We start from the raw sequence: 23,964 nt of genomic DNA, 5'->3' as shown, positions 1-23,964 counted from the left end.
TTTCGCAGGCAGCAATGCAAAAAAGTAGAATTTGTGTCTTGGGATCATGTTTAAGTAAAAAGCAAAAACATATTAGCTCCAACCCACTCTCCTTTGAGCCTATCAATTTTTCTTAAAAAAGGCATGTTAGCAATACCCCTCTTCAACCCCTATCAACAAACCTGTAAATGCAGATTCCACAAAGAGAGAACACTGTTAAAGCAACTTAGAAAAAGCTACCAGAGTCATTTCCCTTTCAAAAATATGGATGCTGAAAAAAAAACCCCAAACGACCAACAAAAAAACCTTGTCAGAATGGGGGAAATTCTTTGATGTATTCCTTCATACATCAAGTTCGCCCCTCAGCTTTCATCAATTTCATTCAAACCACTATTAGCTCTCAGTATTTCCTCTGTACCCTCAAGAAGACTCAGCGTCAAAATTTCACATACAAACCACTGGAAATTAGGAAACACTCAGATTCTCCATGAAATCCCTTAGAAAAGTAGTGGCAAAATGAGTTCTGGATCCAAAACCAACAGATACCCCAGTTAAGCACATATATGCTATGTAAGAAGCGCTATGATATCGCTAACTCTGCCCCTTTCCAGGATGTTATTTTGGGAACCAGCCATCACAATTCCTATGCCTGGAGCCTGTGCCCCTGTAAACGACAATCATTGCAATGAAACCATAATGAATTAAGCTTTCCAAGATCTTCACAACTCTTGACTACTTAGCCAGAAATCCTGCCTATGTTGTTTCGTTAACTGCTGCCTCCTTTAACAGAAAGGACAACACATTTCCATAGGCAGGACAAGAACACACTTGCCTTTCCCTTTGCAAGAGTTGCACAAACTCCTCCTGCATTGCAGCCCATAAAGGCAAGAGATTGTACAACTAACCTCTGCGTGCTGTATGGGGTATCCTATAAGGACTGCTTCAAGAGAGAAAAAGGCCACTTCTACGTTAAAACCTAAGTAACAGCTTCTCATTAATGAATAACATTCAGAGAGAAAGCACCTCTAAAACCTTCAGCTGTTAACTATGGCAAGCCTACATCCCCAGAAAGCACTGTCCTCCAGAGCCCAGAATGGAATAAAGTATTCCCCAACATCGTCGCCCCTCTGCTCTCAATAAATACCCATGAAAGTCACTTGCCAAGTTCCTAACATCCTTCTCAAGTGGAGTTAGTTCATGCAGAGGACAACGATTTGCTGCTGGTAGCTTGTGCAGCAGAAGCCTGTAAAACAGATCAACAGGTTTCAGCCCTGCTGCTGAAGTTGGGCTCGGACCGTCACAAGACACATTTGCCAGGGAAGGTGGAAAGTACGTTCAGCCTGCTTTTTTAAAGCCCTACAAGAATAGACAAAGGAAAAAATTACACATATAAAGAACGTTATTAAGGTAGTCAAAACAAGCTTCACAAGTTAAGGTATGTCAGATATTAGAGATGCTCCTGCAACTTTCATTTGCAAACTTCCCTCGGCACTTTAGACTTGGTCTTTAATAACCTCCTATTTTCCCACAGCACCCTCAATCCAGGCAGCATGCGATCTGGGGAGAAGCCAGGGTTGTAGAGCATAGCAGACTTGCCCATGGGACCCTTGCTTCATCTGTTGGAAGAGCAGGAGAAGGTCTAACGGATAAGGAAGGGGTTTTAAGAAGGGAATGCAGGTAAGGCAGACGGGGGCTGCCCTGGAGAAACGAACTCTGTCCAAGTGTGTGTCTGATTTCCTGCGCAATGCTACCACTAAGCATGCCTGTCTTACTTTTTTGAGCTCCTTTGAGTGAAGCAAGAAGGTACTAAAGAATGCTGCAAAGAAAGCATGCAAGAATGACTCTTCGGAACAGGACTCGAATAATATGCAGAAAATACAGCCCAAGGACACATGCTGAACTGTGAGGAGGAACAGGAGCTGCTGATGACCTGTTTATTAATTAAGCACCACATTTCTCTGTGCACAGCAGCAAGTAATCATGTACTGGAGATGGTATTACTACACATACACCATGAAGATGACAAATTAAGGTCGTCCTGGCTGCCCTAATAACGTTTTCCTATAAAGCTGACTTCAATTGCAATGAGAAAAGGTGCAAGGCCAGCTACACAATAACACATTTATTATACTTCTCTCAAACGTTCGTGTTTCTCTCTACTACTTAGCTCACCTGCTCACAGATTCCTCCACCTAGCCCGAAAATGGTGCTGCCAGGCTAACATCCTAGATTATAAATTCTTTGAGAAAGGCAATCCAGATAGCACGAGTGCCTACACAGAGGCAACGAAGATGCGTGTGTTATGAGCATAGAATTTAGTACGAGAAACACAGGACTGTACACTGCTCTTGTAATGTATAGAAATTAATCAAAACAATTACATTGCTGTGATTCCTAGTGGGGACACACACATGTGCCTACACAGAGAGACATGTTTATACCTGTATAACTCATTCCCATACATTTACATGTTTAACTGCTTCCATGCTAGAGGTTGAAATGATTTAAGTATTTCAGTAACTAGGAAAATCACACCATTAACCAAATCAGTTAATAGAAAACCTGTGCGCTAATCAGTTAAGAAGACAGGAAAGTCCACCGAAAACAGCTTAGACAGTGGCTCTGAGCAATAAATAATGCTTAATGCATAGGTGAGAAATGCCAAAGCCACGCCTGCACATTCTGCTGGTGGTGGGGGTGATAAAAAGCACACAGATAACATTATTTCCATTGACAAACTTTACATACACAAAACAGCGGCTTTATTGTTTATTAAATTAGATGCTGTCACGGTGTAATCATCCCTGCAGCCATACCAAACCCAACAGTATGTCAGATGTATTTCTGTGGAGGAGGTAAAGAGAGAAGAAAGGAAGAGAACTGAGATACAGTACAGAAGCAATATAGCCCCATAAATAGTGGCGTAAGGAATAATTAATCCACGTATGTGAAAACAGACACTTTAATTGCAGCCACTGAAATCCTCAGAAATACCACATGACAAAACTAAATGTTACATCATGATACCTTTAATATACGACAGTCAGGATGTGATTCAGCTGCCTCAACACAGGTGTCTACTGCCACCTGAGATGCTCTAGGGCATCCCTGGGACTCCCGAAGGGCTGGGGGATGGCGCAGGGACTCTGCTGCAGACTCGTGCCCTCCTGGAGCAGCCACAGGAGTCCAAGCAGGAACCGTGCACGGGCACCAGCTGCCCATGTTAAGGCAAGCATATCCCACTCACAAAATGACCAGAAACTTACTGTACCAAAATCCGTATGTTAAACACAGTCTAATGTTATTCTTCCTAGATACTAATTTCAATAGAAAACCACACTTTAATAAATAAAAGATAACAAATTTATATGATATGAAGTCACAAGCAATAGTTTGCAGTGCTCCCAAGATGCATAGGAATTTGTAACATTTTTAATCTAAGTGCTATTTTACCCTGCAACTCAGGTTACCCTCACACAGAGGAGCTGACTGTTCTTGGCTTCTTCCTGACATGCAGCTTTACCAGAGGAAACACAGAAGAGTGCCATCCAAAGTCAGATGATACTTGCGAGTGTGTTAGGATCCCCATTTTCTAAATGCAGGCAGTCAGCCTCGAGTACTTCAGCAGGGTGTTGACGTGAGCTGACTCTAGGATGGAGCTACAGCCAATGGACAGACACAGACCCCTATGGAGGGCAGCCCAGCCCAGGCCACCCCACCTACACGGGACTGGATCTCATTCCACATACACCTCGTGCACCACTGCACTGGTGATCACACAGCTGAAAAATTACAACTCTAATGTAGCAACTAATAAATTCTGAATACAGACCACATGGGAAACAATCTGTGGAGAAACAGTCAAATAAGCATAACTCCATCAGTCTGGAGGATTTACAATTGTGAGGATATAGATCTTGTATCTGTTGTGATGTTCCTGGTAGAAACCAGTACAACCCAACAAGCCAAAATTTCCCTCTGGCAATTCCAGCCTGCTAATAAACAAGAAGTTGCCTACCAAGCTGAGCACTGCTTTTAAACTAGGAAAAAGATGTTGATCACGGAGCAGCCTACTGCTTCAATATGTATGCTTTTGTTATTGCGTTCACTTAACTTTGAAGCCTCTCTCTAAAAAGACAGAACCAAATTTAACTACGCTTGCATTAAAAAAGGGGGGAAAGAAAAGCGCCATTGCCTAAGGGTCTTTCTATACCGTACCTGCCCTTGGCCCCAGATATTGGTACCAATGCACAACTCTCCTATCAATAGATGAAGTTGCAGCTTGCACTAACTAATGACTGGCACTGCAAAAGAACTGACCAACAACCAACACAGGTATGTATGCCAAAAGGCTATGACTCTTTTACCAACAAGAAGGAGAAAAAGCTAACAATTCAGTGAGAAAGATCCTGAATTCCAAAACTACAGTTTTTAAGAATAATGCAAGTTCCAATATGGGTATTTTCAGGGACAGAAAACTGTTTCAAGAAGTTCTCTTCCTCTCTGTGCTTGCTGAAAATAAAATGTTACAACAACCTTGCATTACCCTCCTTCTCTTGTGTAGCTACTTAATACCAATACTTTTTGCTCTATATCTGAATGTAGTAATATTTTAATTTAGCAGAAATCCAGGTGTTTTGGTAGATTTCTGATTTTTTTTCTCTTCCATCACCACAAGGCACAGATATAATTGTTTTCTACTATCTTTACAGGAGATCTACAGAACCACATTATCGAAAGGTGCAGAAGCCTGAAAATAGTTTGGGGTAATCAAGAGCTGCACTGTTTCATCAAAGCTCTCCACCCTCACTTCTCCAGAAGCCATCAGTACTACAATAAACAGTTTGAGGCTATGCGATGATTCTGATTATTTTCCATTACCTTGCTAAAACCCACTTTTTTAGTGTTTAGAGGCAGGCAGAAGCCAATCAGCACAATGAAAGGAAGGGGTCTGCCTTAAAACAACCAACTCTGACTATGAAGCCAGACCATCAAACTATATTCTCTCGCTAACTATTGCATGCACAAAAGTTTGTATTTATTTGCATTAACCAAGTAGTCCCCTGTGAGGGAAACCTACGGTGCAGACCTTGGCCATTCACTTTTGCACAGCTTTTCTTCTCTCAGAAAGGAAGATTGCAAGATGCCTACCAAAAAAAACAACAGGCAGTGAAATGACCCGGGTGCCCAGTTGTGAAGCAGAAGGCTGAACCTGCTGCTGAGCACCGGCTTTGTCATGGGTTTTAACAGGAGGGAGAAGGCACCTGAGGTCAGACTGGGCTCTATGATATTATCACTGATATTGCAGCGATACAGTTAATAGAAAAGCAGCAAGAGGACTGAGATTTGCTTGCAGCTGCCCCTGTCAGATCCTTGCCCCAAGCCCTACTGCACTCATAAGCCCCATTCCATCCCTGCATCCAGCAGCCCACCCAGAGCTCCAGCCACAGCGCAAGCAGCAGTGCAAGCACGCAAGTGATCTTTGCCACCTCTAATTGCCACCAGCCAATACCTACCTGCTTTGATGTTAAAAGACCTCTGGCAGGGATATGCCCCAGGGATTTACACTGCTTTAAAGGAGGAAGGAGTCTGCCACATCTACGCCGGTAGCGCAAAGGCAGTTAGCGACAGCTTTGCAGGGATCAGTGAGAAGCGTTGACCAAGACTTGAGCCTCAAAACAGACTGTCAAAAGGAAGGGGTATTTCTCCACTATGCTCCAAGGGCTGGTTGATCTTGATGGAAAATCCTCTGCTAAACAATACTGAGGGGTACAGAAACAGCCACTGTATGATTGCAGACAGCAGCTCAGACTTCTTTGCAGGATCAAAGTCAGACAAGACATGTTTGCTCCTTAGAGTCTGTGAACATGGGCAAAATAAAATTCCACATCTAATTTTGGGAGCACGTTGCTGGCTTATTATCACCGGACAACTAGACAAGACAAAGAAGGGGTTTCACCTCAGTCTCTGAACCAGGGAAAGCTGACAGGAACGCATTCCTGCCAGCTGACCCGTGTGGAGTCACTTCTTACCATGGGGACTGGCTCTTCCCTGTACTATACAGCCTCCCAGCCCACTCCCTCACCGCCCTGCCATGCTGCTGCAAGTGTTTGGTTACTACAGCAGAATAATATTAGGACAGCAAAGAGGAAAATAAACTCTCCATGCTATGGTGGATGTGCCCTCGTTTCAGATGTACATTTAGTCAGCAACGTGCGACAACAAACTTAACCTTTATCAAAACTAGATTTCACTGACCCTGTTTTTGTCAGGACCTCACCCCATTTATTTTTTTCTGTCTGCAGCCTCTGCAATTTCCAGCTGATAAAGCTTTCATCACCGCTCACCTTTCCCAGCAGAAGCATGCTGCAAAGCAAAATATTCAGGCATGCAAGGCCAAGGGACGGAGTCCTTTCTGCGGTCCCAGAGGAGCCGTGGCTAAGCTGTCCTGCTCAGGAACAGCCCAGCATGCTCTGGCAGAGCTTCTGCAGGCTCAGGGACAGGTTTGGAGGACAACATGACTAATTTTTCTTCTTTGAATGAGAACTGCGCTACCAGCTTTATGCTTTTTGCATGGTACAGAAGCCTGTTATATGTTCTTCATCACTCCTAGGGCCCTTCATGTTTGTCATGGACTTCATTAATAAAGAGAAGAAAGAAAGTCTCACACCTCTGATTTAACTACTTAGCATTTTAATAGGAAATAAAGTGACCCACATGGAAGCTAAACGCAATTGAAAGTCACAGCCATACCAGCCGTTTCTATTTTCAAACCAATGATTTGTGCCTTGTAAAGATACCAGACAAGCAGCAACTTCCAATAGCATCCTTTTCACCCTTCCTTTTGTTGAGCCTACTGAAGAGAGAAGCATGAAACATACCTGATTAGGGCTTTTATTTCTACTTCCCAAGTGGGGAATTAAATGCTCCCCTGGAACCAGACCTCTGTGGTCCAGAGAGCAGCATCCATCCAGTTTTGGAGAGCTACACCATCAATCCAAAGCGGAAGCTGGAAAGCGCAATTCTAGCTCTGCTGATGAGTTTATTGGGGTGAGCTACTAAGCAAGAAAAGGCCAGTATGAAAGGCATGGCCCAAGGCCCAGCTTTATGAGACAACAATATTAGAAGCTGGGAAAATGAGAATGCCTGATAAAAAGTGGAGCCTCCAAATACACTTTAGCTACAGAAAAGCAGCAGTTTTTCTTCTTTCCCTTTCCCTTGAGTTAGGTCTTCCACATGGGAAATACAAGCAGGGTCGCATCTTTCCTGCTAGCATTCCCCCAGCTTACATCTTCCTGGAGTAACATTTTCCACCACTTCCCTACTCATGTATCTCCTTTGCACCGAAAAGAGGGACACTAACATGGGGTTTTCCTCTGCGGCAGCGTGCTGGAGCCAACGTGACTCCCTACGGTGTTACTGCAGTGGGGCTGGAAACTGCCATGAGCAGTGGTATGGCACAACACCTTCTTCAGGTTTTGGAAGGCCAGAGGGAAGATTAACATTCAGGGGAGCTTATTCACAGGAGAAGCTAGTAAAGTAAAATTAAACCGTAATATTCCGCAAAGGATGAAGACATTGTTTTTGCGAACATTAGCAAGACATGAGAAAAATCCGTTTAAAAGTCAAGACACTGGCGTATCAGGAGCCAATCATGATGGACAGCAAAATGTTCGGAAAAAACTAGAAGAGGAAAATAAATACAGTCTACATGTTTGAAAAAGTATACATGCCAAGTGTCTGCTTTTCACATGCTTGATGGTGACTTCAGTCATATGCAGCTATATCCACAGCACTTGGAAAACAAGCAAATCATCTTATGGTTTCAAACAGAACATGAGCAGTTTTATGTGACAAGCTGCAAGTATAAAATTACAAAACCATAATATTTTTCTAAAACTCTGAAATTATACTGCTAGTAAACCAGAATTTAATAGCAAAAGTGAATAAACAATAGCTTTTGAGGCTGGAGAAATTACCATCATGGTGTTATCTAATCTTTCCCCAGAAGTCAAGTATTATGACTAAACCCTTCCAACATAGATATAGCCTGAAATTCTATGTCAGAAGTATGTCCAATTGCATTTGGCAACCCTTAGTCAAGAGAAAGGCTGAATATAATTGGATGAGTATTTGAAATGCTTCATTATTCATGTAGGAAGGCTAGGTAAAAAAGTGTTTTGTAGTCCCAAGACACTGGAGGGTGTGCGTTATTGGGTAATAACCAATTAGGAATGTTGACAGCACTCTGCCTTTAGGATCACCCTGGCCAACAAAGCACCTGGGAGTATGTTGTTGTGCAAAGGCACACACCCACTGCCTACTGCTCAGTTTATTTAAGCAAACCTTTCACCAGAGGAAATGGAGGACACCCCAAAGGATGTGCGTTTAACAACTCAGTTGCATTCAAAAATACTGCTGCTTCATTCTTCCCTTTGCCCTCCAAAAATACATTTTTTTCAATAGCCGTTCTGAATTATTGATACTACTGGTTATTGGAAACAAATCTGATTTCTTCTGTTTTATTGCATATAATCTACCACAGAGCAACATCCTTATTATTTGCAGTAAGGAAACACCAACAGCAAAAGATTGGCTCCTAACCACATAATCTGGTAAAAAACACCACTATGCCATTAAGTAAATACTGCAAACACAGAACAACAGAAATCAAAGATTTTCCTTTCATGCTAGTCTCAAGAAAAACATAAAAATCATTAATACAGGCACGCAAAAGACAAACTTCAGTGTTTAAAAACTAACAGTTCTGACACTTGCTCACAAGAACCAGAAATTCAACATTAATTCAGCTCATGATAGAGCACTGATGGTACAAACACTGATTTATCTTTCCTCCTTTTTCTTTATCATTGTAATGCAAAAAAACCCCTGAAAGTTTGTATTCTGATTGAAAGCAAAGCAATTATTGTATGAGATGCCCAACAGGACTTTCACACCTACAAAAGAAACATTCAAAACTTTTCCTGAACAATTTGCTTGTTTCAAACATATAATAAATTGAATTCATATTTTACAAGGAGGAACATACCAATTTTTCTGCAGCTCATTTTCTGGCTTGTATCATATTTAGCCTGTCCTGTGGCACTGAGAGTACTGCAGCATTTTCTCTGAATACCCCCGATTGCCACCTCACCCTCTCCCCCATGTATCACAGACAATGATGTTTTGATAAAGCATCACGCACGGGCCCTCAAGATACTGGATTCAATGGGATACACTTAAAAGATCATTTTTCTCTTTTGTATTGACTGCTTGCGCTGCTCTAAGGCAGGAAGGGCTTTCATTTTTTATGTAAGCTGTAAGACCCCGAGGGCCCTCTAAACTGTTTAAGAGAGATCAATTTTCAGATGGGTAGAAGGGGCCCGGCAGACCTTCCCAGTTTGGAACGCCTTCTTCCCCTTGGATTGCCAACAAGTTTGGGCGAACCTAAAACCAGCTCCCAGCGGAGCTGCTCTCTGGCAGGGCTGCGCTTCCTACTGTTTAGGATTTGTGGTTAGTATTTGCACAGAACCATAATTTATAGTATGCACACAGGGAACAAAATAAGAAAAAAGTTTTGCAGAAGCAAAATAATCATGACTGCTGATGGAGATAAACAGCAATAGAGCTGCTAAGCAAAGCAGTCCTTGGCACTGGTGTAGCGGCAGGAAACCATTACCCCGTGACAAGGGTTTAATACACTGACACTGTTGCAATTACATCCAGGCAACCTAACAAAACAAATTCATTGTATGGCAGAAAATATTTCCAATTCAACATTGCAACATTTATTTTTTAATTACAGCACAAAGAAGACTTTTGGGGTGTGGAAGGACGTAATCCATCATTTGCTCTGAAGTGACACACTTATGGCAAATGCTGTGTATTATAACTTTCTACGCCACAATAAGTAACTACAAGCAATTTCTTAGGCAAGGAATGCAAAGGGTTTGGGTGTGGTCCTGGGAGATGCTGCTTATCCCTCCATCTCCCTCTGTGTCAGCGGGAGCCGAAGGCGAGCCACATGTTGCTGCACTGGGACTTCAATCACTCCCGTTTCACGCGTGTGTCACATAGCTTGTGACAGCTCTCTACCTGCAACGCGCCTCACATGAAAAGAGTTTTTACCGTTCAAATATGGCCTGCGTGAGAACACAAATACAATTTTTAATTAAAAGGAATAGTATTTTAATAGGTCACTCAAAGAACAATTATGTCTACCATTTGACTGACAGGCATGTCACACTTTAACATGAAAACCCCCCTGGGGTTTAAGAGGTAGAATTAATCTTTATCTTTATGAATTGATGAACGACTGAAGTATATCCCATTGCATTTAATACTACTGTGCTCAACCACCTCATCTTATGAGCAAAACCCCTGTAATCTTTCTATTACTTTCACCTTTTTAATCCTTCACAAACAGAAAGTTAATTTGTGGAAACTGAATTGCCAGTGTCGCTCTCCTTCACCAAGTGCCTGTTCTGCAAAATGTGGTGGTGTGTAGAAACACAAAAGATAGGTCTCCAGTAATTAGCTTGGGTACCAGACACAGCACAGTTGAGCTAGCTGGAAGCAGGATAAACGAGTCCAGGTGGGGCATTGCGCTATATTGCTTTGAGCATCTGAGCTAGCCCAAGCATCTACGCACACAGCACTGCACAGTGGAAGGACTGGGTGGGAAGGTGACCGTGAGACCACTGCTTTCCTACAGGTGTGCCCCTACAAAGCAGGCCACAAGAAGTAGCTACAAGCTCAGCTTAAATGCTTTCAAACCGTTGGTTCTCTGAAGCAGGCAGAAAGTGCCTAGAAAATTGTCCAAATGAGGTGTGAAGACAACTGTGCTGGAAGAATCCTACAGATCCAAGCTAACATACACATCACAGGTGGAAATAGTTTATTTTTATTACTGATTCAAAGACTCAGTGAAAGGGATCGGTATCAATGAGTCTCAGAACATCCTTCCAACTGATGTTACTAAGTGTGAAAGCATCATCTGCAATATCTATAAAATATGCTGGCTGCTTAAATACTCAAAGAAATCTCACCATTAACAGGAGACAGAAAACCAAGGATGTGTGGGGAGAAAAGGACAAGTAAGCAAGGAATGTGTCTTGATCTGGTCAGGTAAAGATCACTTGTGACCTTTGTGAACTCTGACTCTGTCCAACAGAGATAGAGAAGTGTAGATGAAAAAGAAATTAAGACAAAGCAATGAGGGAATTCAGATGATAGAAGTAGGGTTGATGCTTAAAGCAGAACGGGGACAGAAAAAAGACACTGAAGAGCAGGTGTCAGAGACAGCAACATCCTGAGAGCTGTAGACTAAGAGAACAGAAAGCTTGAGAACAAATGACAATGGAGAAACAAAGCTTGCCAGATGACAGTTGTCTGGTTATGACATGACCACATTTAAATAAACAGCAAGCCAGTTAAGTTAGAAGACATGTCCATGTAACAGGAACTTGTGACATTCCCCTGGCCAGCACAGAATTTATGCATTATTTGCATTAAAATGAGTGCAGATAACCATTGGCTCCTAAGCAGTTTTCACCAATTCCTGTGCAATCTTTGCAAATACATCCCCAAATAGCAAACAGACTTGTATACACGAAACCCAGCCAGAAGGTTGATCATTACCAGCAAGAAGCCAGCCAGAAATTGGAATCTATATCCTAAAGCTCCAAACACACCCAAGAGGTGGCCGGGTGTTGACAGTAAAACTGGAAGCCAAATGTTTACTTCTGCAATTACGTATGTACTAGATGCCAATTTGCTTAGCAACTACATTGCAATTTATGAAAGACCAATGAAGTACAAACAGTTCATGTGGGAGCAGGATGAGAACCTAGTGCTAACACACAGAGGTTCCTGAGTGCAAGGACTGAGTACAGCAAAAGGCAAAACAAACCACTGAACCTCAAGACTATGTATGGTTCAAACCTGGACTCCATCAGAAATGACTGATAAGCAGAATACTTCAGTACCATCTCAGTTTCTAATGGGCTTTTCCGTATCAGACCAGCAAGACCCATAGACTCAGCACTCCTCCTTTTCTTCCTGAGTATTTTCTTGGTGAGTTAGAATGAGAAATACTGCTTGGGTGCCTTCAGCCTGGTTTGTGCTACTGGGTAGAAGAGTGCAAACACTACAACAACAAACTGTTCCTCACTGACAAACTTCCATCCACAGAGCTGCTATCAAAGTAGCCTTTGCAATGAAAGGATTTCTCAGAGCACAGACCCTTCAACTAGTTATTGACAACCTCCCCTCTCCCTGACTTACAGGCTGATCCAGCCCGTACAACCTCACACAAGCCTACTGGGAAAGGTATCTATGAGCCATACTGACAATATAGGTACGGATTTTCTTCTTTCCCCTCAAAAAAAAAAGTTTGCTACTTCAGAGGACTACTAGCCTCAGAAATAAGGAGCTGAAGCCTTTAGCTTTGTAACAGTCCTGAATGTAGAAATTTATTCCCCTGAATATTTCCATCCCTACTGTCATAGTCATGCAGCCATAGTTAAGCATAGCATGAACCCCTGTGATACAAAGTCTGCACATCTACTTGCCCTCGGTCTGTGTATGTGCAAAGAGTACTCTAATAATCCACTATCTTGATTTTGCTGGCATTTTACACATTTGAGTGCTAAAGCATTGAACAAGTAGAAAACACTGGGGTTTAGCCTCCAAATAAATAATACACAAACCCACTTTTACTGACACTTAGAACAGGAAGACATCAACTCCATGGCCCCTTTCAGTGATGACTCACCACCAGTTAACTACTGACCACACGACACACGACGTGAGAACTTGCTAATCTGATCATGCTATTTCTTTCATCTCGTCATCAGCCACAAGCAATAGCAACGACTTGCTGACCTTGCAAGTTAGACATATTGCAGGACTAAGTTTCAGAAAATACTCACTTCTACTGAGGTGACAGTGATGACTGACCTGTGGTGATCATTAATTGAGGCAAAATGAGGTTAATATATACCATGAGTTCAATATACACACCTAGAGACACAATTAATCTTGGTTCAGCCAGGACCAGAAAATACCCCTCTAAGCTCTTTATTGACAAATGTGCGTTACAAAAGATTTCTCTTTACAATATCAGTTGTGTAAATTCTCTGAATTTCTTGAAATAGGCATAAAGTACACTATCATTCACAGTTCTGTTTCTATTTTCCCCCCAAGTTTGTATATGTGGTTACACCAACCAGAACAACTGTACTGCGAGTCTGGTCCTCGTGAATCAACATTTCATTTTTCACTAATACATGCTACTGATGATAGAACAGTTGATGATGTTGGTATCTCAGTTACTGGCATCTATAAATATTTACACTTAGAGATAGCAATCTTTTACACTTTCAATCATCATCCCAAAGCATTTTACAAATTGCTTTTTTGTTAACCTTGGTAGGAAGCAACCAAAGCTCAAAGTTAAATCAGTTATCTTGGGTCACAGAACGGGTCAGTGAGAGAGTCAGTGTATTTCCCTATCCCAAGCCCTCCCTTCCCCTTGCCACAAAACCATGCAGCAATCAAATGAGGAAATATAAAAGGTGAATAACTAGATGAGCAAGCCAGGATAGGTAACAAAGATGAAACTGAGCCTCTGCCAACTTCTTCTGCCTACTCCCCCCTGCCAGGAATATTACAAAATACTAAAAAACTGTGACCTGGACCACTCACACAGCTGGCTGAAATACCGTATAGCAATATTGGAAACTCTCAGGGAAGCTTGCCCTTTACAGCTTGCAACACTATGTTTGTTCTCAAAAAGTGCAAGCCTGCTGTAGTCTTTAGCTACTGTAGTGTCATGGCTATTTAAGAACAACCACCTCATCAGGCTTTGATGTTACTAGTCTAGAAAGATCAAATACCTCCACAGATAGAGGTGCGCCTTTCCGAAACACGAATTCACATAAGGAGAGTGGAAATAAAGATGTAATAACACCCATTCTGTTAGTATTTGCTTAAAAAAAAAAATCCCCAAATGCTCATTAGTTAGAAAATTTTGGATTTACTTCTTTAAACAATTACCACCACATAGCAGCAGTTTGAGATGTACTATCCAAGGTGTGACGAGGCTGCCCTTGTGGAGACGTTACAGAGGGAGTCCTACACAAAGTGCAGAACACCTCCACCACAACAGACCTCCTACCAAACCAGAAGTCTCCAGCATGGTGTTGCAACCTGCAGAAGTTTGGACTAAGGGCCATGTCGGTGTCTTATTTTGGACCTAGGCACAGTCTACAGACAATAGAAACTGCCAAAACTCTGAAACAGGTAAACAGTGCTAACCTGCCTAATTCATAGCATGTCCTTGGAGGTCCACCAAGATATGCCCACAAACTGTCAAAAAAGTCCAAGGAGAGTCTGGGCATTCTCCTAAGTAATTCTGTGCTCTTGATGCAAAAGAAACCCTTAGCAACCAAAAAAATGCCAGTGTCCCAACTGGATCCAAGTGTGTGAAATTTAATTTCCCTGAGGGCTGAGAGTGAAGATTGGGCAAGAAAACTGGGACACGAATGGATTGTTCATACGAAAACCTGAAACAGCCCTGGGCAGAAATTTGGAAGTATTGTGAAATACCGTATAGGAAGACTCCATCTTCATATGCAGGGAGTAACTCAAGATGGGAGATGTAGCAATGCAAACAGATACCCTGAAAAGTTCTGCAAAGAAATATATACAAGGTTTTTAATGAAATCTTCCCATTTTATGGTGGGAATATAGGATGTGGCAATAGAATCTCATGGTGTTATGCAAGTATTTGCACCAGATGACTTAGAACTAATTATAAAAGTCCAGGTGCTTTGAACCTGAGATAGACAACACTGCTGATATTGCTGATATCAGAGATACCAGACAACGGATGCTCATATGATCAAAGTTAAACATCTTCCCATTTAGTTCTGATAGTCAGTTGACGTTGTCTTAGCCTGGGTGCACAATAACTTTTGGTAGATACCATACAAACAGCATTAAGGCTGAGAGATGTAGGAATGCTGACTCCAAGCAAAGGGTTCGATCCTACTGCAAGATGATAATGCACTGAAAGAAGAAGAGTAGGGTGCTCAGGTTCAAATATCAGAACTAACAGGCCTGTACTTCCTCTGCTTACAATCATAACTCCTAAAACCTCAACCCATTTTCCACTGGCTCTCTGGCGACCATAGAGAACAATAGGACAGCATGCATGTGCCTCAGCTCTCAGGGAAGAAAGGCTCCTTTAGCAGGCCCTCATCTTGTATCCATCTTCCCTGGAATAAAAAAATTGAGGCTTTTTCTGGATGGTGAAAAGCAAACTTTTTTTTTTTTAAATCTTCATTTGCAAAAACAAATAAAAAAAATTGTGCACCCAAATCTTTAATAGATAACTTTGTGTTGCCAGGTATCATCCTGCAGATGTGGTAACTCAAAGTAAAACCAAAGGTTTTTGAGAAGAGGAGGGCATGATCTAGTTCAGAACAGAACAAATTCCGAAACCACAAAACTCCTCACAGAATAGAAACAATTTGTTTGGTCGATTCACATGGACATACAAATAACTATTGGTCGACAACTGAAAAACAAGAGGAACAATCTGTGTATGGATGAATGCATCAAGGTCTACAGTCTTGGTGGAGAGGGCTCCACAAAAGGACACCTGCCCCCTCCTTAGGCATTTAAAGAAAATTACTATTTTTTTCAGCAGACTGACCTTACATTAGGTCTTCTTGGTAGATATACTGATTCAAATTGCCTTTTCTTGAAGCCTAAGTCCGGCAAATTATATTATTCAGCTGCATGAGATCATATCTGAGTCATGGTCTCACTGTTGGCTTGGGAGAACCTGAAGCTTGTTGACAAGATAAAATAATCATTGGGATCTTCCTTGTGACAACAGCAGGTTCTCCCTGGTCTAGAATATAACTGAACTCTTGAATTCTATGCTGCTGGGTTTTTTAATGAATTTTGGGTTGGTTTTTTTAGCATTACTTCTGCTTCAGAATTTAAGATTCTAGGATTACTCAATTCGAACCATCTAGTAGATAAGCTGCTTGTCTGTTGGATTGCTTCATTGCGTAAGCCTTTGGCCAAAACACAGGCTCTGATTCCTTGGGTTCTTCAATCACAAAAGCATTTGAGAGAAGCCCTCAATGGTCTTTCCATAGCAAAGGGCAGGGACTCAGCATCAGCAGCAAGATGCTTTTATAGTCTCACCTGGGTTTCTTTGGAGGAGTGAATGGATACTTGTCTGTAGGCATTTTATGTATCAAGTCACAAACCAGTCTGGGAGATCTAACAAAAGAATTATGGAAAGTGATCCCTGCGAGCTACAAGTCTTTACCTGGTATCATTTAAGGAACCCTTTTTTAAAGCACTTTTTCCAATTCCTACTCTACTGTCCAAAAAGGAGAAAAAAGAGAGGCACAAGATGAGATGCTACTGAACCCGAAAGGAGAAGGGTGAGTACACTTGCTCCAGAGCAGAGACTGCTCTATCAGGATAGGTTTCCTTCACACCAGCAGGTCACAGTGACTCCAAAGCTGCTGGTTTGGATATCACCCTTTCAATCTTGCAAAGAAAGATGACTCTGGTACCTGGCCCACAGATGAAAGGTTCATTTTAGGCTTCTGGCCCTTAGACTACATGTAATACGAGTCAGAAGCCTGATGACTTTCATGTCTCAACCTGTTAGATGCTGGAGCCTGCAACCTATGCCTTGACTCATCCCTGGAGCAGTGCTCTTTCAGGCAAGATAATCAAGACCTTATTTTTCACAGACAATACTTCATATGACAGTAAGCCTCAGGAGGCTTCAACTTACCTAAAGATATCTATGAGACTCTGCCTTAGTTTTGATCTCATTCACACACGTGATATTGATAGAAAAATTCAACACAGAAGCAATGTTGGCCAAAACCTTGGATTAACTAACACTAACAGAGTTAGACTGAAGATATAGACTGACTGGGTCAGGCTCCAAGGAACAATTTGTATTAACGTCTAAATATTATGGATAATTTGTACTCAGCACCCACAATATAGACACACGCACACCCCCCATCGGAAAAAAAACATTAAGGTAAAATCTCACAGAGAAAAACCAAACTACTATTGCGATTGCCAGCTTATTGCTTCTTGCCATTGTCTTGACATCCAAACGAGTTTAGTAATTGTTCTTTTGAAGCTGCTAACGTTAAAAAAAATCTCAACTTCTGGAAGTGGCTGGGAATTCCAGGTTCTAATAGCTACGCTGGAAATATTCACTCATCAAGGGTTTCAAAAGACACTTACTGTCAGAACTGAAACACAAACGCATGTCAGAACAACTTGAAACAGAATGACTATAACTCAGAGTTTGGGTTTTCTTCAAATTATGTTTGAAGAGCTTTAAAATGTTTAATTTATTAAACCAACTTTGATAATACAGGCATAGCTTCCCCTTTCAAGTGCTACAATGGCTTGACTGAATGCAGAATACATTAAGCTTAAATTCCACTGCCACCATACACACTTATGAAAGACATTTCAGTGTTTCTTCACATAAAAAAGTAATATGCTGTCCTGGTGAATTTGACATGGAAACAGAAGCTGCGTGTATTAATAGCAAAAGCCTCTCATACTGCACACGCAACACTTCCAGACACCATCACTACTCCAACTACTGAAAAAACGCTAAGTAATCACACCTCCTAGTAGCTGAACACAAAAAGGTCCTAAAAACGTTCCCCGAAACAATAGATTTGGTTTTCGAAGAACAGTTCAAGTTTTTCCAGACATCGCTTCAATCCCTCCTGGCAGGCCTGTGCTTTGGCATGGCTTCTACTACTTCCCTCTGCCTGGCTTTCCTTGAGGAGGTTGTCATAAGAAAGGCCATGTGCCCAGCTGTTTCTCTTTCATATGCCTGTATTTACTGTTCTCCTCTAGCACTGTCAGCTCCTAGTGTCAGAAGCACTACTCCAGTCCCATCTAAAATTACGTAGGCAAGGCTGCAGAGGCAGTAGTACCAGTGAAACTCATGCTTAGAACAAAATCACATCCCATGAAGTGTGCCTTGTACCCTTTGGAAAGGCAAGTCAGATTTCCAGGACCAAGAAACTCAGAAACTCCCTCCCCAAATGCTGGAAAGATCACAAAGGTAACACCATCTTCCCTCTAGTGCAGGATCAGCGGTGAAGAGCAAGGTGTAGACTAGTACTGTGGACACAATCAACACCTGCTAACTGATAACCAACTCTTAGAATTACAATATCACTACAATGTTTATCTGCCATCACCACCATGTAATATCTACACACATTGCATTCAATGCACTGTTGTTTTCTTAAAGCGGCACTCTTATTTCATCTACTCTACATTACTTGCTCATGCATGCAGAAGTTTTCTAACTGTTTAATACCAGTAAGCTACCAGAGTCACAAATGTTTCATTTAGAAGGTACGTGAGAGTTAAGAGTCTAATTATTTGGAAAGTCCTAAGATTCTATAAAAAGTATTCCGTTAATGCTGTCCTATATTTTGTTACATACAACCTTGCCTTTACCTCAAGTGACACATCCGAGATTACATGTTGATACTACAGGAAAGTGGTTACTGCTCTGAAAGAAACAAACCAAATACCCCAACACCCCCACCTTTGGACTTAAATGCAGTATTGCTACAGTTTTTGAATGTAATAAACCATGGAATGGGTGCCCTGGTATAAACCCAGAATTCTAAGAGATAGAAAGTAAGTGCTCTTTACCATCAACTTCGTTTTAGTACATACATGTAGGGACTTTGCAGCAGTGCCATTTGTCTGAAACATAGTGGAGCAGAGAAAGAAAAGTCAGTCTCTAATCTCCTATGAACAAAGAAACCTAATTTAATTTTGAAACAAAAGGAGCTAAATTTATCGTTCTAAGACAGCCCCAGGACGTCCAAGCATGAAATGGAAGAAAAGGAGTTGCCAAAGACATGCAGAACAAGCTTTTTAAAGTTACCTGGAATCAGGATATTTTGTAAGCGTGGCCAAGCTGCTGGTATACATGTGCCCACCCACATCAATGTGAACTGGTGCGTTGGATTTTGTGAGCTGTGCTGGAGTGGGGATGCCTTGATTGTTCAATGGAGATGCAGGGGATCTAGTGATCAGAGGTCTTGACATATTGGGCCGACTGTCCTGTGAAGAGATAGACCTGGGTTAATGATCTCCTTAAAAACCTCACAGAAACCTACAGTCTCGAGTCAATAGCACTGTCTAATAGTCTCAGCTTATGACTTTTATCTTATTAAAGCACAACAAATATTTGGCAGTTTTTAAAAATCAATCCAGCTCTAAGAGTCTTAACTGGCTACATTTTAAATAGGTAGAGTGGGGCAAAATGCCATCATAAAACCCACAAAGTAGAAGTCATGTTCAATACGACAAGTTCTTCCTGAATACTGCTCGTGACAGACAACCCACACCAAGAAAAAAGCTCATTCTTATATTTAAGAGCTGATAAAGGCTCTGACAGAAAGAGCCGCAGACAGAAAGACCAAGAACAATTACTATTTTCTTAATTAAGATGACCCCAGGTAGACTTTCTGTTCCTTCCCAAGCCCTCCATCACTGCCATACAGTCAGAACATAAATACAAACCCTCAACTCCTCCATCCTGCACACTCTTCTCTCGAATTCCCAATTCACATAGCACGGAAACAGAAGCAGAAACACCTGGACTAGTCAAGGGCTCATGGACTGCAGACCACTGGACATCGACAGCCTTTGAGAAAGACATTTTCCATTTAAAAGTTATACGTATGGCGACAGATGCCCCCGCGTGCCCCTCATAGGCTGCAGGTCTGAGCGACTTCCCGAGACAGGCGAGCTCCGAGAGCGGAGCAGGAGCCGATGCTTTGCTGATGAAACCAACTTTTAGTCACAAAGGAAGAGATGTAACGCCAGCAAACAGCAGACACAGCCTGCGCGCGCGGCGGGTGGGGCAGGGCAGGGCGATTTGCTGGAGCCAGTAAGGCAGGCTGCATTCAAAGTTGGGGATTAAAATAGAAATGCATTCGAGAGCGGTTTTGAGACAACCCCGCTTGCGACTGAAGGGAAGCTCCGTACGGGTGGAATTTTATAGGGATGCCTTGAGAACTAAAAGCCCTTGCAAATTGCTAAGTTTTACATTTAAAAGGTAAGCAAAGCAACGAGAAGTCAGATACACTTCATCACAAAACTCTCTTTGTTCTCTCTACAAGTCTTTCAGCTGCGAGAGGTAATGGATTCCTTGTAAACATCTCCACAGAGGCAGGCAGCAAACCTCGCAGAAGCGGAGCATGGCCATGAGAGAGTGTTACGGGATATTCGGACCAGCAAAGTCCTTCACTGCCGAAAACATCATATCTCTGTTTTTCATGGCTGTTAAAAGATTCAAACCATAAAGGCAACATGAGCCAGGTAAATGTCTAACTGAAGTGATTTACAGGCCGGTGTTGCACAATAAATCCAAGTAATATGTAACAAAAGGCATCTATAAACCACAAGGTATTTAACTAATTTTCTTTCATACACAAAAGCAAGCTTAGGTCAAATACTGATAAAAATGAAGGGGATGAAGAAAAACATCTAGTTTATATGTTGGGGGGGAGGGTTGGGTTTTCTTCTGTTTCTTTATAAGCAGAATTTAATATAAATCTGCAGAAATACCACGCTTAATCACTACAATTGCTTGAGGAGGCGCCCGCAGCGCAATGAAGACAAGTCCAGACAAAATAAGGTACACACGCTATGCAAAACCAATGTCTGCTATAAATGCTATGTGGTACAACCACCACCCAAGATGCTACTGATCTGCAGTATGATATTTAGTAAAATAATGAAGAAAAAATTAAAAACAACAACTGGATAGGTGAAAGTAAGAAGGCAAGGAATAATATAAAACCGGGGTGGGGGGGGGAGGAGGGAAAAGCACGCGTTGGATGATTAGCAGGAGGAAAGCAGCATGTGTGGGGAAGGGAACACATTTCAGTGCTTAAAAGCAGACAGTTTGAAAAAAAAAAAATAAAATCATCAACAAAGGCTGAGACTAAAATGAAAAACAAATTCTATAACTTGTATGAGACAGACACCACCACCTCCCTTAGCAGGATCCTCTCTGGCAGAAACACACAGCCCTGTTGCAATTTAGCACACTGCAGCACCACCGAGCCTGTAATAGTTTTTCAATTGGACACATTCTCCTGTATACCCTGCCTGGGGCTGCTCAGGAGAAAATGAACAGATTTGCAGGGTTAATATTGTAGTTAGGCTGGGACCTCATTCAGCATAGCTGCTATAGCGCCGGCTGCATGAAACGGTAGAAGAATGTGTAGTATAAACATCACTGCCAGGGTAGGAGATAGGTCAAAGGACTGTGGGCATTTTACAAGGGGAAAAAAAAAACTAAAAAAAAAAATCAAACCCACACCCATAAGAAAAGGCAACAGGTTTCCAAAACCAAAACACAGCCAAGCTACCATTTACACAGTCTACCTACTAAAATTCCCAAGAAATAAAAACGCTTTGTAATAAAACCTTTTTGTATCTTATTTCACCCTCCTCCTTTTCAACACTTCCCCTTCAAGTTACACGCATTTATTGTGCCTCAAGAAACAACGCCCATCTGCCCAATGTTTAGATATTAAATACAATAATGCTAACCTTGCTCCAGCCTTAGCTCACAAAGCACATTTTTCTGGATAAAACCAGTTCACTACTGTTTTGGAGACCACTTTGAAATTAGGCAGTTGTATTTCTACTGCAGTTGCCCCAGAGAAATGAAAGCAGAAACAGGATTCAGAGAACCAGGTGCTTAAAAACCAGCTTCTTTCATGTCGTGCGACCCACTCGCGCAGCCACAGCATAGAAGATCACCATCCAATGCGTACAGCGTTAAGACCACTCTGACAGTTTTTTACCAAATCAGAGTTAAATCATTGCATTAGTTGAATCATTGGATTAGTTCAGCTATGGAGAGGGTAACACAGGGGCAAATAGTCTCTCTGAAGAAATACACTGCTTGCACTGGATTACAGCAAACACGCAAGTGAACAAGCTTAGGTAGAAAGTGGTTAGAACCAGGCACTGCTGGTAAACTAAGCTTCCACTAACCTAAAGCAATTACAAATACAATTCCTTAGAAGCAATTACAGGAGGAGAGAATGGAGTCATAGAAACTAAACTCAATGGGATCCAGCAAGCTATCTAGAAGAGCTGACAACGAAAAGGACCAAAAAGCTCTTCAGAAGCCTTTCTTGGTGTCAGGCAGGTGAGACCTGCACCCAGGAAGGGTTTATAGCTCAGCCATGGTTGTTCCCACAAGGGAGATCACAGAGGTTGTCATCTGCCTCAGGAACCGCACCAACTTTATTCACAAGTAGGACACAAACCACAGCAAACGCCAGTACAGGCTAGATGGGCAGCGACCTTCCTGATCTGTCAACAGTCCGTTTTCTACTTGGTACCTTTTCTTCTCAAACATTTTAATATTTACCCTACAAAAAAAATTAAGAACAAGAAATCACAGGTTTTACAACAGTTCCTGTGGACCAAAATACTTCAAACACCCTGTAAAACATTTATCATTATTAGTACTCAAGACCTTTTTTTCCCCAACCACTTTTCAAAAAAAAAAGTTCTGATTTCCAATCAGAATTAATTTCTTACCGAAACTACATACTCAAAAGTGCTAAAATCTGTGCACTAGGCAGGTTAAAGGCATTCAGGTCGTATAAAACTTTTCAGTTTTGGTTCAGCACACAAAAACACTATTCTGTTAGAACAGTTTGGGGCTCCTCCACTTCCTTGCTGATATTTGAAAGAGTCTTTCAACAACAAGCAGTTGGTAGGCCCGGGTCTTTTGAGTGTATCTGAACCTGCTTCTCATTTTCTGCCCTAGGCAAGCTTTCCCATAGGCTCAACAGAAGCAAAAGCAGCCCTGCCTGAACTCCTCCTCCCTGGGTTTTGCAAAAATCCTTAGAAGTCCTTCTACCAAAGGGGATTGAAGATCATGGAGAAGAGCTTTCGGGTCTCTTCTCCTCCCTGCCTTTTTCTCCTATACCACCTTCTCCAACTCCATTCAAGAATATAGTTCAAGAATAGACCTTTACATCTGGGTTGAAAAAACACAGTAGCTGTAGGGCTGTGATATGTGCACCCATGCAACTGCTCTACCAAAGAACAACATAGGAACCATGTCAATTTTCTGGTAGCAAGTAGAAGAAATAAGAGATATTTGAAGAACGTGAGTTATTACAACATGCTGCTAAGTGTACAAAAATCAAAGAGACAGGAGGCTTCCTCCTCCCCTCAAAATATTTGCTCACATTAGATTGCCACGATTAGCAGTGGTTTCAGAAGTGTTATTTACACTCTGTGGTCTTAAGTAAAGTCATTAGTCATTCCAGTCCCCTTCTTAAGCCGGAAACCTTGACAAAAACCATGCTACTATAAGACAACCTGAGCTCACTCACAGGAGGACCTACATTCAAGTACAAAACATCTACTTGATTCACTGGACTGTGGGGATCATTTTAGGTTGCAGGCCAAGGCATTGCTGGCTAGGGTTATTATCCAACATCGTCCCTGTGAGCCAGCCCAGCTCAAGCAGGAGTGTATATGCTACTCAATATACTGTAGCTTTTGGCTTTGTATCAAATTCTAAAATTATCAGATACTCCCTGTCACAGCCCAAGCAATTATCACTGCTGAGAAACTCAAAAGTTGCATATTTCAAACTCTCTTGGATTTTTGGGGGGTGAAGGTAAGGACAAGCTTTTCTCATCTAGTCTGGACATTAGAAACTAAAATCACACAGTAGTTAATTCTAAAGCATCAAATCTGTTGTGAAAAAAAGAATGAATACAGACAGAAAGCCATGAGAGAGATGTTTCTCCTCACAAAAGCTCGGTGCCCAGAAACAGCTGGCAACACCAGTCAGCACAACCACATCAGCCACCTCCAGCAGAAAAGCGT

At 41.9% G+C, this 23,964-nt stretch overlaps 1 protein-coding gene across 1 annotated transcript in view; it reads right to left on the bottom strand.

Moving 5' to 3' along the window:
• Positions 1 to 19,623, bottom strand: part of KCTD1 (potassium channel tetramerization domain containing 1) — a 34,298-nt gene extending 14,675 nt beyond the window's left edge. The window contains exons 1-2 of the mRNA XM_059815505.1: positions 19,609 to 19,623; positions 18,968 to 19,146 (exon numbers count right to left, since the gene is read on the bottom strand). Of these exons, the coding sequence (XP_059671488.1) occupies positions 18,968 to 19,146; positions 19,609 to 19,623 (194 nt within the window). The remainder of the gene's footprint in view (positions 1 to 18,967; positions 19,147 to 19,608) is intronic.
• Positions 19,624 to 23,964: the final 4,341 nt, after the last annotated feature.

This window comes from Gavia stellata, chromosome 3, assembly GCF_030936135.1.
Source record: "Gavia stellata isolate bGavSte3 chromosome 3, bGavSte3.hap2, whole genome shotgun sequence".
Lineage (NCBI taxonomy): Eukaryota > Metazoa > Chordata > Aves > Gaviiformes > Gaviidae > Gavia > Gavia stellata.
The sequence above is the reverse complement of the archived record's forward strand: the minus strand, read 5'-3'. Positions and strand labels throughout refer to the sequence as shown.